This window comes from Hyperolius riggenbachi, chromosome 4, assembly GCF_040937935.1.
Source record: "Hyperolius riggenbachi isolate aHypRig1 chromosome 4, aHypRig1.pri, whole genome shotgun sequence".
In the NCBI taxonomy this organism is placed as follows: Eukaryota; Metazoa; Chordata; class Amphibia; order Anura; family Hyperoliidae; genus Hyperolius; species Hyperolius riggenbachi.
This window is the reverse complement of record NC_090649.1, coordinates 271,538,745-271,553,490: the sequence shown is the minus strand read 5'-3', so window position 1 is coordinate 271,553,490 and position 14,746 is coordinate 271,538,745. Positions and strand designations below refer to the sequence as shown.

At 40.6% G+C, this 14,746-nt stretch overlaps 1 protein-coding gene across 4 annotated transcripts in view; it reads left to right on the top strand.

Annotated features, from left to right (window-relative positions):
• SCML4 (Scm polycomb group protein like 4) overlaps window positions 1-14,746 on the top strand; it is a 214,896-nt gene that overhangs the window by 145,407 nt on the left and 54,743 nt on the right. For all 4 annotated transcript variants that reach the window (XM_068231256.1, XM_068231258.1, XM_068231257.1 and 1 more), the window contains exon 2: window positions 13,645-13,856. In XM_068231256.1, coding sequence (XP_068087357.1) covers window positions 13,659-13,856 — 198 coding nt within the window. In that variant the 5' untranslated portion in view covers window positions 13,645-13,658. The remainder of the gene's footprint in view (window positions 1-13,644; window positions 13,857-14,746) is intronic.

Here is a 14,746-nt window from a genome sequence, read left to right as displayed (position 1 = left end):
GCAATTTAGGGGACTATACTATAGCAGCTAAACAGATGTGTTATCGAATGCTGTTTATCAGCTCTTTTTATTATATGTCGTTTGAAATGAACTGAGTTTAAAGTACATTTTAGAATGCCAAAAATAAGCCTAAATCTACAGACATCTACTGAACACAATTAGTTCCACAATGAAAAGCAGAAACAGATCCTGAGATCAGTTACTTTAAGCTTTTCTGCATGCCAAGTTCCAGAAATATAAGAGTTGTTGGAGAGACATTATAAGCATATTTCAGTTTCACATATGTTTCCTTGGGGAAACAACAAAAATAAACAAAGAGCACTAACTTTATGAGTCCATAATGTTGTTGCAGAACAAAGCCCTTGGATCCACACAAAGCATTTTTACTTTGTTATAAAGACAACATTTCTTATTGTGGAGGCTACACTGGGGCTTTCAAGATAAAGTGTTCCTCTATATCAAAGGTAAAGAAACTCACATTTCACCTTAAAAAACAGACTTCTGCCTTTTCCTGAAAGCACCAGGAATCATTGTGATGTAACTTGCAGTTGAGCTAAAGGACTGAAGTGATGCACACACAGTCTCACATTTCCCTACTTTACAGTCTGGAACATGGAAGCCTCACATCTGCCATACAGAGATTTTCCAACACAATTTTCCATGTATCACAACAGGCAGTTCCCATGGACACAGGTGCTTTTTAATGTCCCATAGGGGACCTCCATGACTCAGAGACACGACTGGGCCATCTATGGGCACCCTATCTCTTGTACTCAATGCTCTGTAAATGCGTCCTCATACTTTTCAATGCAATGCTAGGTACACACCATGTAATTTTCTGACAGATTTACGGTCAAATCTATTTTTCCAACCTGACTTCCAATCGATTTTGCAAACTATTTTTCATAGAAGTGAATTAAAAAACGATCGAAAAATTGATCTGAAATCAGATCGGACATGTCGGAAATAATCAATCTGACAGTAAATCTGTCAGAAAATTGCATTATGTGTATCTAGCATTGATGTTAAATTATTCAATTTACCAAACAAAAAGTAAACAATGAGACTGATTGGAAAATTGTATTGTCAGGACTGCATTTTGTGTAATATAATTACATTATTTATATTTGGTCCTTTACAACCCAAACCTATCCTCAAGTTCCATGGAAAGTGCATGCTTCATGCATGTTATTGGTTAATCCATAGCATACATTAAGTGAGTAAAATCATCACGGATTTACCAGTTTGTCAAATATTATTATTATTTAGTATTTATACAACACCGCCATCTTCCGCAGTGCTGCACAGAGTATGTTGTCTTGTCACTTAACTGTCCCTCAGAGGGGCTCACAATCTAGTCCCTACCATAATCACATCTCTATGTATGTATCGTGTAGTGCATGTATCGCAGTCTAGGGCCAATTTAGGGGGAAGCCAGTTAACTTATCTTTATGTTTTGGGGATGTGGGAGGAAACCGGGGTGCCTGGAGGAAACCCACGCAGACACAGGGAAAACAAACTCCATGCAGATGTTGCCCTGGCTGGGATTCAAACCGGGGACCCAGCACTGCAAGGCGAAAGTGCTAACCACTACGCCACCGCTCTGCCCATATTAGAAAATGTACCAATATTCTACTATCTACTTTTACTGTTAGTAGAATACGGGTATATTTATCAATATTCTTCTATGGCTTAACCTTAACCTAACTCTCACACGAGCCTTCCCCACCTATGCCTAACCCTAACCGTCCACCTAATCCTACCCTACCCTAACTCAACCCTACCTATGCCTAACACCAACCCCTCCCCACCTAGTCTTAACACTAACCTTCAGCGCTATAAGCCGCAGTTATTGTTTAGTATAGCGGAAGTCTGGCACCCACCATAACCACAATGCACCCAGCACCCAAATTACGCTCCTGACACTGGCTACTGACACTAAATTTCAAAGTAGTTCTGCTATAGTGTGTCTACTTATTCTTTGCCCAAATTGCTGCTTCAGTGCCGCCATAGCTGCAATTTGCACAGCAGCCTGTGGTGGCACCCAAATTATCAAGCGCAATCCGTGGCCAAATTAACTGGTTCGAATCCATAACAGAACGATATTAATTTGTGAGGGTACCTGCAAAACATGCACTATTACTGGGGATTAAATAAAAAAATCTAAAATTCAAAGTAAAGAATTGGAAAGTTCTAGTTCAGTTATCTTGTGGAGCTACGATTATATATTTCCCACGGGGACATATATACGTACTCCTTCTAGTGCAGAGATTTTGTATTGTTTGTATTGCCTAGTTAGTTCACTGTATTGCTCCAGTCCAGATCTAGCTAGTGTCCTTGCTGATGTTATATATTGGTTCATCGCCAATATATACATATTTTAGTCAGCGTTTGTTATTTTCCTTGTATTCGTGTTACGGTGATATATCAGTGCTGCTGATATATACGTACTCAAACTGTTGATATCCTGTGTTCAGCTATTTTGTATGCATAAAAAGGACCACAGGAAGAAAAATTCATACAGGATCTTTGAATGCAAAAATATCAAAACTTTATTGACACAAAATTGAAAAAAGGGTCTATTAAAAATTCCTCTGAGAGAAGTTCCTTGCGGATGTTTCAATACAGAATGACAGCACAAGTGTAAACTTTCTTGTAGACTTAATGCATTATAGAAAAAGGCAATGACACATTCGTTTCGGGCACAAAAGAACCCTTCATCAGGCCAAATTGCAGAAAGCACTGTCTGTTAATCCTGTAGACAAAGCATGGTCAGAACACCAAAGGAGCAAGGAGACATCTGAGCCGACCAGATGTAAAGTACACAATCCCAATGGTTGACATGTCATAGAATAGACATATCTTGCTGCAACGAAAAGAGTGCAGCAAGATATGTCTATGTGTTCAGCTGTGTTCAGCTAGTCAGTTTTTAGCACGTTTCGGTAGGTTGCGCTTAGCGTGTTTACCCGTACTTAGCTAGCCTAGCCCTGTCCTTGCGAGGTAGCCATTGCTGCAGTTGCTATTGGTTACCTCACTCTTGTCTTTGTGAATGCTTGCTATCACTGAGGCAGTGACTAGATTAGCAAGCATTCATTCTGTCAACCTCTGTCCTCCTAGTCCTGTCCTTGCGAGGTAGCCATTGCTGCGGTTGCTATTGGCTACCTCACTCCAGTCTGTCTTGTATCTGTCTGAATGTTTGCTATCGCAAGAGCAGCTCAACATCACACTGTGCTGCCATTGCGTCTTATCAGAAGCCCAGAGCAGCAGTTGCTCTGGACAGCCTGTGTAGCCTCTTCCATTATCCAGCTCTTAGCCTTGTTGTGCTGGCTGGTCAGAAAGTATGACCCCCCCCCAGCATTACACATTTAAAGTTATTCTAAATACAATCAAATATCCCTAAACCCCATGCAAGATTTAAAATGCAACTGATAATATGATTTTTCCCTTTACTAGAAGTGACACAGCTCTGAGCCAGATTAAGACTATACAGGGCCCCAGGTAGAGCCGTATGTTTTGGTGCATTAGTTACAGTTGGATGCAAATGTTTGGGAAACCTTGTTAATTGTCATGATTTTCCTGTATAAATTGTTGGTTGTTATGATAAAAATGTCAGTTAAATATATCATATAGGAGACACACAGAGTGATATTTGAGAAGTGAAATGAAGTTTATTGGATTTACAGAAAGTGCGCAATAATTGTTTAAACAAAATTAGGCAGGTGCATACATTTGAGCACCAGAGAAAAATGAAATCAATATTTAGTATATCCTCTTTTTGCAGAAATTACAGTCTATAAACACTTTCTGTAGGTTCCAATGAGAGTCTGGATTCTGTTTGAAGGTATTTTGGACCATTCCTTTTTACAAAACATCTCTAGTTCATTCAGGTTTGATGGCTTCCGAGCATGGACAGCTCTCTTTAACTCACACCACAGATTTTCAATTATATTCAGGTCTGGGGACTGAGATGGCCATTCCAGAACGTTGTACTTGTTCCTCTGCATGAATGCCTTAGTAGATTTTGAGCAATGTATAGGGTTGTTATCTTGTTGAAAGATCCAGCCCTGGCGCAGCTTCAGCTTTGTCATGGATTCCTGGACATTGGTCTCCAGAATCTGCTGATACGGAGTGGAATCCATGCATCTCTCAACTTTCACAAGATTCCCAGTCCCTGCACTGGCCACACAGCCCCACAGCATGATGGAACCACCACCATATTTTCCTGTAGGTAGCAGGTGTTTTTCTTGGAAGGCTGTGTTATTTTTCCTCCATGCATAATGCCCCTTGTTATGCCCAAATAACTCCATTTTTGTTTCATCAGTCCACAGGACCTTATTTCAAAATGAAGCTGGCTTGTCCAAATGTGCTTTAGCATACCTCAAGCAGCTCTGTTTGTGCTGTGGGCAGAGAAAGGGCTTGCTCTGCATCACTCTCACATACAGCATCTCCTTGTGTAAAATGGTTGAACGATGCACAGTATCTCCATTTGCAGCAAGATGATGTTGTAGGTCTTTGGTGCTGGTCTGTGGGTTGACTCTGACTGCTCTCATCATCCGTCGCTTATGTCTATCCGGGATTTTTCATGGGCTGCCACTTCAAACCTTAACTTGAACTGAGCCTGTGGTCTTCCATTTCCTCAATATGTTCCTAGCTGTGGGAACAGACAGCTGAAATCTCTGAGACAGCTTTCTGCATCCTTCCCCTAAACCATGATGGTGAACAGTCTTTGTCTTCAGGTCATTTGAGAGTTGTTTTGAGACCCCCATGTTGCTTACTCTTTAGAGAAAATTAAAAGACGAGGGAAACTTACAATTGACCCCCTTAAATACTCTTTCTCATAATTGGATTCACCTGTTTATGTAGGTCAGTTGTAACTAAGCTTACCAAGCCAATTTGAGTTCCAATAATTAGTTCTAAAGGTTTTGGAATCAATAAAAGGACAACAGTGCCCAAATTTATGCACCTGCCTAATTTTATTTAAACAATTATTGGGCACTTACTGTAAATCCATTAAACTTCATTTGACTTCTCAAATATCACTGTGTGTGTCTCCTATATGATATATTTAACTGACATTTTTTATCATAACAACCAACGATTTATACAGGAAAATCATGACGATTAACAAGGTTGCCCAAACTTTCGCATCCCACTGTATAACCTATTTAACTGTAAAATGTAAAATACCCATGTACACAATTACAAAAGAGGTACACTTGTTCCGCAGTAAAATACACTGCAGATTTTTGTCCCGTGCTGTTGTTACTTACTGTAGGTTATATCAATCTGACAGCTCTGAGCCTGGTACCGACAGGTTTTGGACAAGTACAAATCCTTATGGCTTCCTTGTTTTTACAAAAGCACTTTCTGAAGGGCAGAGGCAGCGTCCATTTGCAAGAATAGTGGTATGAGTAGGCACATTGTGTAGGTCCTCGCCAGGGAATCATTTTTATAGTATTAGGCTTCTTGCACACAGGGACGTTACAGGCGCTCGTTAGTGCAGCCTGTAACGCTCCCCCAACGCACAGCAATGTAACACAAGTGGGCTGTTCACATTGCCCACGTTGCGTTACATTGTAACGCAGCAAAGTGCTGCATGCTGTGCGTTCTCCGCGGCTAAGCCGCGTTAGACTGTTTGCACATGCTCAGTCATGTTGGGGAGGAGGGGAGAGCGGCTGGGCACATGGCTAATTAATATTCACTGCACTCAGTGACATGCAGTGTTTACTTCCTAGAGCGGCCGCTCTGTGCGACGATTGGCCGGGCGGGACCACGTGATGCCGCATGCGTCCAAGAGTACGCATCACGGCATCACGGACGCCAGAGTGAGCTGCACAACGTGGCTCACTCTGACGTCCACATCAGAGAGCACCAGGCGTTGCGTTAGGGGCACGTTATGTGCCCTATAACGTCCCCTAAACGCAACGTCCTGGTGTGTAACTAGCCTAAGTATAAAGGAAACTTTGAGAATCTGCTGTTAGGAGATGTACTAGTCTAAAACTTGTAAGTAAGCAGTTCAGAGCCACCATATTAATAGTATACATTGTAAATTTCAGCTACACAGGAATAAATCATTTACAGTGCATTTTACTCTGTGACAAATGTATCTGCTATATATATGTATACTCATGTATTTTACTTTTTTGGTTTATTTTGTGATAGTGATCCTTTAAGCAAGCACATTCACTTTGTTGTCTCCTGTAACAAGTCATTAAAAAAAGAAATGGAAAATATACACTTAGGGGGCCTTGGAGATCAGTGTTCTACATCTCTATAACACAATGTACTTGTTTCCAATCATGAACAGCAGAAACATAGATTAACCTCTACAGTGGCAGATTTTACAGAGAAGGAACTTTGCTTCTTCTGTCTTCACTGTTTTAAGAATTCCATAAAAAGCAGTTTATTTCTGAAGTACCTGGCTCACAACTGAGGATGGTTGATAACGCTTCAATGAACAGTTAAAGCTATGGTTTTATAGCACTGCTGACTTGCCTTGATAAATGGGTACATTAAATTGCCCCAAAACATTTGTCAGATTTATTGTCAGTGATGATGGAATAAAATACAGCTTGGTATTGTGTCTCGTGTGCTGGCCAATCCTTGCACTTAAAGCGAACCCAAACCAAACATTTTTTAATTCAAAATATTTAGTTTCACCACTCTGACACATACAAAGATAAATAAACACTCCTTCAAGCCTATGAGCATTTCAGTGCATGCATTTCACCCTTCTCTTTTCATAACTAAGATTATTCAGGTGGCAGCCATTAGCAATTCCTCCTTTGCCGGACACCTCCTACTCCACCAGTCTGCCGGATTCTGTCCCGGCAATATGAAAGGAAGGAAAGGGTTCCTCCAATAAATGTAAAATATTTTATATTTGTCATCATGCAGCTGAAAAAAATCTGCTATTTATTATTATAATTTTAAAAATAGATTTTATTTCTGAAATCTTGTATTTTTAATTTGGGCCCACTTTAAAACTGTGGTTTAGTCTCCCATACTTTAAGGGCTGGAGCACACCAGAGCGGTTCTGGAGTGTTTTTAAAAACGCTAGAAGTTTGAAAAATGCTTGGCTAATGTATTTCAATGGGCTGGCACACACCAGAGCAGTTCGTTTTTCCACAAACGCAAACTCGGGGGCTGCAGCATTTTTTAGATTTCTGAGGCATTTCTGCTTCAATGTTAAAGTATAGGAAAGTGGAAAACTGCTCTGAAAAAGTGTGGTTTTCCAGGCGTTTTTTTTTACAGAAGCTGTTCAGTAACAGCTTTACTGTAACAATATATGAAATCTGTTACACAAAAATGCTCCAAAAAACGCTAAGAATGTTTAGAAAACCTCTCTAAACATGCCTAGAATCGCTCTGAAATCTGCTTCAAAAACCTTTAGCATTTTGCAGATCTGCTAGAGGTTTTTGGTGTGCACTGGCCCTTGGTGCATACAACAGTAAATTTACATTACTTAGCATTTTACAAAGTTTTGTACATTGCAAGACTGTACTTTTGAAGTAAATATATTGAAAGTACCAATCTGGATTTTGGCAGGCTGCATCCAGTAGCTCCTTGTTAGAGATGGTCAAACACGTTGGGGTACCAATGAGGGTGCAGAGGTTGCAACTGCACCAGGGCCCTTGAGCCAGAGGGGACCACCCTCAACCACAGTATTAGCTCTTTATTGGTCCTGTGCTGGTAATAATCACTTATTTAGATGCTTTGATTAGTAGTGATCATTAAACTGTTCCCCATCCCCTACTTGCACCTCTGACACTGTAATTGTCTTTGGCAGGTTTTGGTGCGCCGTATCAGTTGTTATGTATAGAGTGTTTAGGGGCAACAATGTAAAACTTGAACTGGGGGGTAGCAATAGCCCCTGCAACGGATGTAGGGCAGGGGGACCCAGAAGCCGCAGGGGGAGACAATTCTTTTCTGCTCTCGGCACAATTGTTCTAATGACTGCATCTGCTCAGCCACTGATAAGAAATCGTACAAAGTTTTGTAGACAAAGCCAATTAAATAACATTGGTTCTCAGTTTTCCTGTGCAGAAAGCACAGTGGGGAAGGGAAGGGGGGGGGGGGGGCAGGAGTATCAGTGATTCCAGTGATTCCTAGTTATACCCCTGACTGGGGCCCACAGTTCCTTATCTACACCACTGGTCAAAGAGATGCAAATAATTCTGGCTTGCATGTAAATTTGATGCAGAATGAATGCAGATTGTATGTAGCTTGAAATTGGGCCAATCTAAAATTCACAGGATTGTCGCGGAAGAGCCGTGAGACCAGAAAACGCAATCGCAATTGGTTTACTGCACCGATTGCCGTTGACGTGAGAGATCAGAATCGTATGTCTGTGGATACCAGGCAGTGAAGCCTGGGGATCTCTGTTGTCTTCATAGGTGTTAGCATAGTTCTTTTCATGTGAGCCAAGTATGCTCTCTGATAAGGCCTGTGTGGTTAATTAACTGAATCAAGAGTCCCTTTCCTGGCCAGTGACACCGAGGTGTGAAAGCTCTCCAGCAGTAAGGAAATGGCAAGTGTTACTGTCTTTTGAAGAGACAGGATAAACTCAGCATGAGACCAGTCTGCCTGACTTCGTCAGAAGCAGAGAGAAAATGAATACTGTATATGATTTTTGCCAATTTATAAAATACCGTATCTAGGATAGTTATGAGAGTTGTATCATTGGGTTTGTAGTGTCTTGCTGAACCTTTTGATACCAGTCTTAAGGGGCAAGGGGTCCGCTACAACCAAGTTATTAAACTTCTCAAGAGCTGGCCCCTTTACCCTAATCAAGTCTGATGTCATAGGAATTGTCATAATCTGAGGAATATTAATCTGTTATCAGCGCAAATGTGGCATTTATCGGTTTTGAATTACAGCGTTTTATAAGTTTAAACCTAAATCTCTCTCCGAGGGAATGAACTGTGATTGGTTTGTGAATCGAGGGGGCTGGCTTTGTTCCACCCCCAAAACTAGCTTCCATAAAACCAGGGTGCATACAGGGAGGGGCAGTCCTCCAAATCCCATCTTCACGAGAGCATGCTGCTGCTAGCCAGAGGACCATGTGGTTAGCGGCCATCTTGTCTGAACTTTGCTCCTGAACTAAAACAAAGGAACTTCACGAGTTTTCCCAGAAAGGACATATTTCCACAAACTTAAGTATTTTCTCCCGTTTCATTTTTTTACTGCGCTACTAATGTCTCTATAATTGTTGATTTTAATGATTTTCTGTATATAATAATTATTTATATTACATTTTTAATAAACAACGCTAACGTCATTTATTTGTTCAGCTACACCTATTATTCAGCAACACAAAACTGAACCCTGGCTTCTGAAGAGTCGCTACTATTGTTGATAGCTAGATAAAATAGAGTGTGTTTAACCATTTTCTATTTGCAGGTCTAGAGACAGCCAGTCAGTGGGTTCCTCTGTCCCATGGTAACAGAGGTGGTGGCAGTTATACCCTGAAATAGTGTGTAATTTGTATTACCGTAACTTACAGGCTCCCTTCTAATCGGTCTGCTGCCAAAATCCCAGCAGTTTCTGCGCTCCGATTGCGACCACAGATTGCATAGTCTGTGTGCTGAAACCGATTGGAAGACATTTTGTGGTCTGGCCACTAGGGGGCTTGTGACAAGGATGTTCATTCGTTTGGTCCAATTCCAAAAAGGCATGTAACATACAATGGGCTTGATTCACAAAGCGGTGCTAACCTACTTAGCACGTCTAAAGTCTTTAGATCAGATAATTCGGTGCTAACCTACTTAAAGACTTTAGACGTGCTAAGTAGGTTAGCACCGCCTTGTGAATCAAGCCCAATGTGTGCATTTTTTCTACAGTACACTGTTTATCTTCAAACTGTAATGTGTGACAGTGAACATTGAAAAATGTTTTCATTTTCTTTCTTCTTCTTTTAAGCTGTAAAATACATGTAAAATAATAAAAAATCTTGGAAATAATATTACTCTAAGAAAGTCTAGTTTTCCCAGAATAAAAATAATACAGGTATCACTTAGGTTTTATGAGTAGGAATAAAGCTATTGCTCAATCAATACAGACATAGCTGAAAAGTCAAAACTGGGAACTGTACTGAAAGTAAGGAAAATAATAAAATTGCTTCTTTTTTTTACAGTATAGTCAGTGTTTGCCCATTGCAAAATCTTTCCTCGCCCTGATTATGTTCAGGTGATCTGTGCCGTATGTTTATCTCTGAAAATTCTGAAACCAGTATAAAATATACCTGGTCTCCCAGAATGCTTGGGGGGGGGGGGGGGGGTTGCTTTGGAGCCAAGACTTCTGCATAGATAATCAGCCTAGTGTAACCTAGGCTAAGCATCACGGGAAGGGCAGGACTGCATTCAATATACAGCAATATGTAGATATATGAATTGTTTGTGATGCTGAAAGCAGGAAAATTACCATACAATGGGGTATCCTGAAAAATTTATTGTATTCTACTATATGTCACTACAGTGCCTGCTGAAATAACTGGCTAAGATATCCACCTCTCCCAGTGTAATCAATGCATGTACTGAGCGCCTGTGCATTGCACTGACAGCATTTCAGTTACATATCTCTGCTTCACTGACTTCAGTAGGTTGGTGTTGCTGAGTTAGCTGAGACACAGTGAAAGGCTTACTTTCTAATGTATTCAGTTGAATCTATATACCCAATTAAGATATGTCACTCTAAACAATCTTTTTGTAATGGCTTCAGTTACAGTATCTGCAGTCAGTGTACAGTCAGTACAGTGTACAGTCAGTGTACAGATGTGTTGCTCAGCTGTTTGTCATTTTGTAAATATTTCCGTTGTTTAGGAAATACTGACACCAGAGAGTCCTTGGCAAAGATGCATGTCTTACCATATCTAATGTATGTGTAGATGTAAATTTGATACCTCTGCCTTTATATTTGGTGTCAGGTGCTCATACTGGGGTACACAGTTATTGTATGGTACACCTGGACTCAGGAGATGACACTCTGAGCCTTAATAGCTTTTACCATGTTAAGTGCGGTTGTCCCATCGTTCATAACAAAATTCAGAAAGCGCTGTGCTCACCCACACAACTGATGGCTTCGCTGGTTGCCAGCAAATTTTGCAATGCTGCTTTTTACATGTTTTCTGTAAGGAAAATGCTTACAAAACACCACTGCAACTTCAGATAAATATTATTTAAATATAAAATGTGTTATATAAATATAAGAATACGTTTTTTAATAAAAATCAGTAACCCCCCTACACACACGTACACACACACACACACACACACACACACACACACACACACACACACACACACACACACACACACACACACCTTTTTTCAAGCTTCTTTAACCCCTTTACAGTTTGAACTATATAAATCTGGTGCATAAAAAGACCCACCACTCCTGTCTCTTTCTCCCCCCCCCCCCCATTTTTACTTGTTATGTTGCTGACAGGTACTTTCAGCGAAATACTTATTTTGAGAACCAGCACAACGATTGATGCCATTCAGTTTCAGCAAACATTGCTAGCGGGGTTTTAATATATCATTTTGGCTACAGTTTGGTCCATAAATATTTGGACAGAGACAACTAAGGCTATGTCATGGGCATGTGTGGGCAAGTCGCTATGTTATTATCAATTAAGCAGATAAAAGGTCTGGAGTCTATTTAGGTATTTGAGGGGTGGTGCTTGCATGTGGAAGATTTTGCTGTGAACAGACAGCATGCAGTCAAAGGAGCTCTCAATACAGGTGAAAAAAGTCATCCTTAAGTTGCGAAAACAGAAAAAAACGACCTGAGAAATTTCTACAATGTTAGGAGTGGCAAAATCTACAGTTTAGTATATCCTGAAAAAGAAAGCAAGCACGGGTGAACTGAGCATCGCAAAAAGACCATGACGTCCACGAAGGACAACAGTGGTGGATGATTGCAGAATTATTTCCATGGTGAAGAGAAACCCCTTCACAACAGCCAACCAAGCGAGCAAAACACTATACAGGGGGTAGTCGTATAGATATTCAAGACTGCATGAAGATGGCATAAAAGTAAATACAGAGGGTGCTCTGCAAGGTGCAAGCCACTCATAAGCCTCAAGAATACAAAGGGTAGATTGGATGTTGCTAAAGAACATGTAAAAAAAAGCCAGCACAGTTCTGGAAAACCATTCTGTGGGCAGATGAAACCAAGATCAACCTCTACCAGAATGATGGCAAGAAATAAGTATTGAAAAGGCTTGGAACAGCTCATTATCCAAAGCATGCCACAACATCTGTAAAACACAGTGGAGTGGTTAGGGCATGCATGGCTGACAGTGGCACTGCGACTCTAGTGTTTATTGATGATGAAAGACAGGACAGAAGCAGCTGAATTAATTCTGAGGTGTCCATAGACATACTGTCTGCTCAAATCCAGCTGAATGCAGTCATTGTTTGGGCGGTGTTTCATGATACAGATGGATAATGACCCAAAACATACAGCCAACGCAACCCAGGAGTTTATTAAAGCAAAAAAGTAGAAAATTCTTGATGGGCCAAGTCAGACCTGATCTTATCCCAATGGAGCATGCATTTCACTTGTTGAAGACCAAACCTCGGACGGAAAGGCCCACAAACAAACAGCAACTGAAAGGTGCTGCAGTAAAGGCCTGGCAATACATTAAAAAGGAGGGAACCCAGCATCTGGTGATGTCTATGAGCTCAAGACCTCGGGCTGTCATTGCCAGCAAAGGGCTTTCAACCAAGAATTAGAAATGAACATTTTATTTCCAGTTATTTAATTTGTCCAATTACTTTTGACTCCCTGAAATGAAGGGATTGTGCTACATAAATGCTTTAGTTGATTTTTTTATGCAATTGTTTTGTTCACACCCCATTGGATTAAAGCCGAAAGTCTATACTTCAACTGCTTCTGAGTTGTTTCATTTAAAATTCATTGTGGTAATGTACAGAACCAAAATGTTAAAAAAAAGTTGTCTGTCCAAATATTTATGGACCTAACTGTAAGTCCCACATGGGGCTTATTAATGAGCAGGAATTGCTAGGGTTCCTAGCTTGGAATACAGTGTACAACAGTGTTCCTCAAATACGGCCCCCTGAGGCTTTTTCACCGGCCCCCCACTTTCAAAATCTATTACTTATAGATGCGGTCCACTGCATCTTTAAATATCTGGGACCCACATATAGAATAGCAGTGATGGCACCACCCATCCACATGGGTCCAATTGGACTGCAGGTTGGCACCTAGGTATGCTTCACTGTCTGTAGCAGAGATGTTTTTCGAGCGTCACATGAATGGCTGCTTCTGCTCCGGAGGAGTTCTGCTCTGTGTTGCAGGACATATCTGCACATGCTGTGTTGGGGGGCATACTATCGGATTTGGTTAATTGGGAGACATTACGGCTGCACATGTTAACAGGTAATAGTTTACACTACCTAGGCTCAATGTAATGTTTTCTACATTTATGTATACTCCGGCCACCCAGCAGTCTGAAGTATGTTGACCCGGCCCTTGACCGAAAAAGTTTGGGGACCCCTGGTGTAGAATATGTAATTGCGCTAATAATGTTCTAATGAATTGTTTCCTGATAGTACATACTGTAAAACCTGTGCATGATATAAAGAAAAGGTTAATTATATTCTTCTTCTTGTATTTCAGGTGTTTTGTGGTGCATGAATCAGTCTTTGCTTGGCGAAAGAGATCAAAGCACAGTAATGCAGTCTCCCAGAATACCTGGTAGAAAACGAGGGAGGCCACCCCTCCACTCCAACCCTCTGAAAATGACTGTCCATAATCTCTATTCTGGCTCAGCTGGCTCCATCCCAGCTGTAAAAATTCCAAAGAAGCGAGGGAGAAAGCCTGGTTTTAAGGTACTTAGTGATGTAGGGACACTTTGCCTGCTTCTGTATGTATGCATCTATGTACCGTATGTATGTGTGCGAGTCATATTATGTACAACATAATATGCTTTTTTTTTACAGACACCAAATTAACTTGTGCTTGAAGTTCCTGATTAAAATCTCTGAGACTTGGGCAAAATGTTACTAATAGCTGCCTTACCTTAGGAGTGATTCTTTGGAGCACAGTAGCATTTGTCCAACATGTCCAATAACTTCAATAACCTTTTACAAATCGGGCTGAAGTTCACTTACCGTTCACTATTGTTGACCATTGGATGGTTCAAACTGTGTTAAAATAGCTAAATTAATAAAGGGAGAGGTGGCTTGCCTCAATAATGACACATTTATACACATATGAAGTTTAATCACGCACAGGCAAAGCGTTTCGTGGATCTAACGCACTCTTCCTCATGCCAAATACAGTGGCAGAGATGTATCTAGAGCCAAGAACTGAACTCCTTTGTCAGGTTATACAAAAATGTACACGTAATTTTACAAAATGTAAATAATTACACACGCACGCACGCACGCATGCACGCACACACACACACACATACACACTATACAAATAAAATAAATAAGCATAGACTTTAATTATGCAAACACCTAACCCCTATGTTACTGATAGAATTCTTTTTTTTCCCCTTTGTTCAACACATTTCCTGCATCTGTCTGAGCTATTGTTAGTTCTTTTGTTTATGGGTAACAATGAGAATGATTAAATTGGTACATACAGTTTTATATACTTGTGCCTGTGCATAAAACCTTAATTCATTCAGCCATTTATCTGTACAGGTGGTATGCTTGCAGTTATCTGCAAAATAGCTTACTGCAATGAATCATATACTTACGCTCATTCT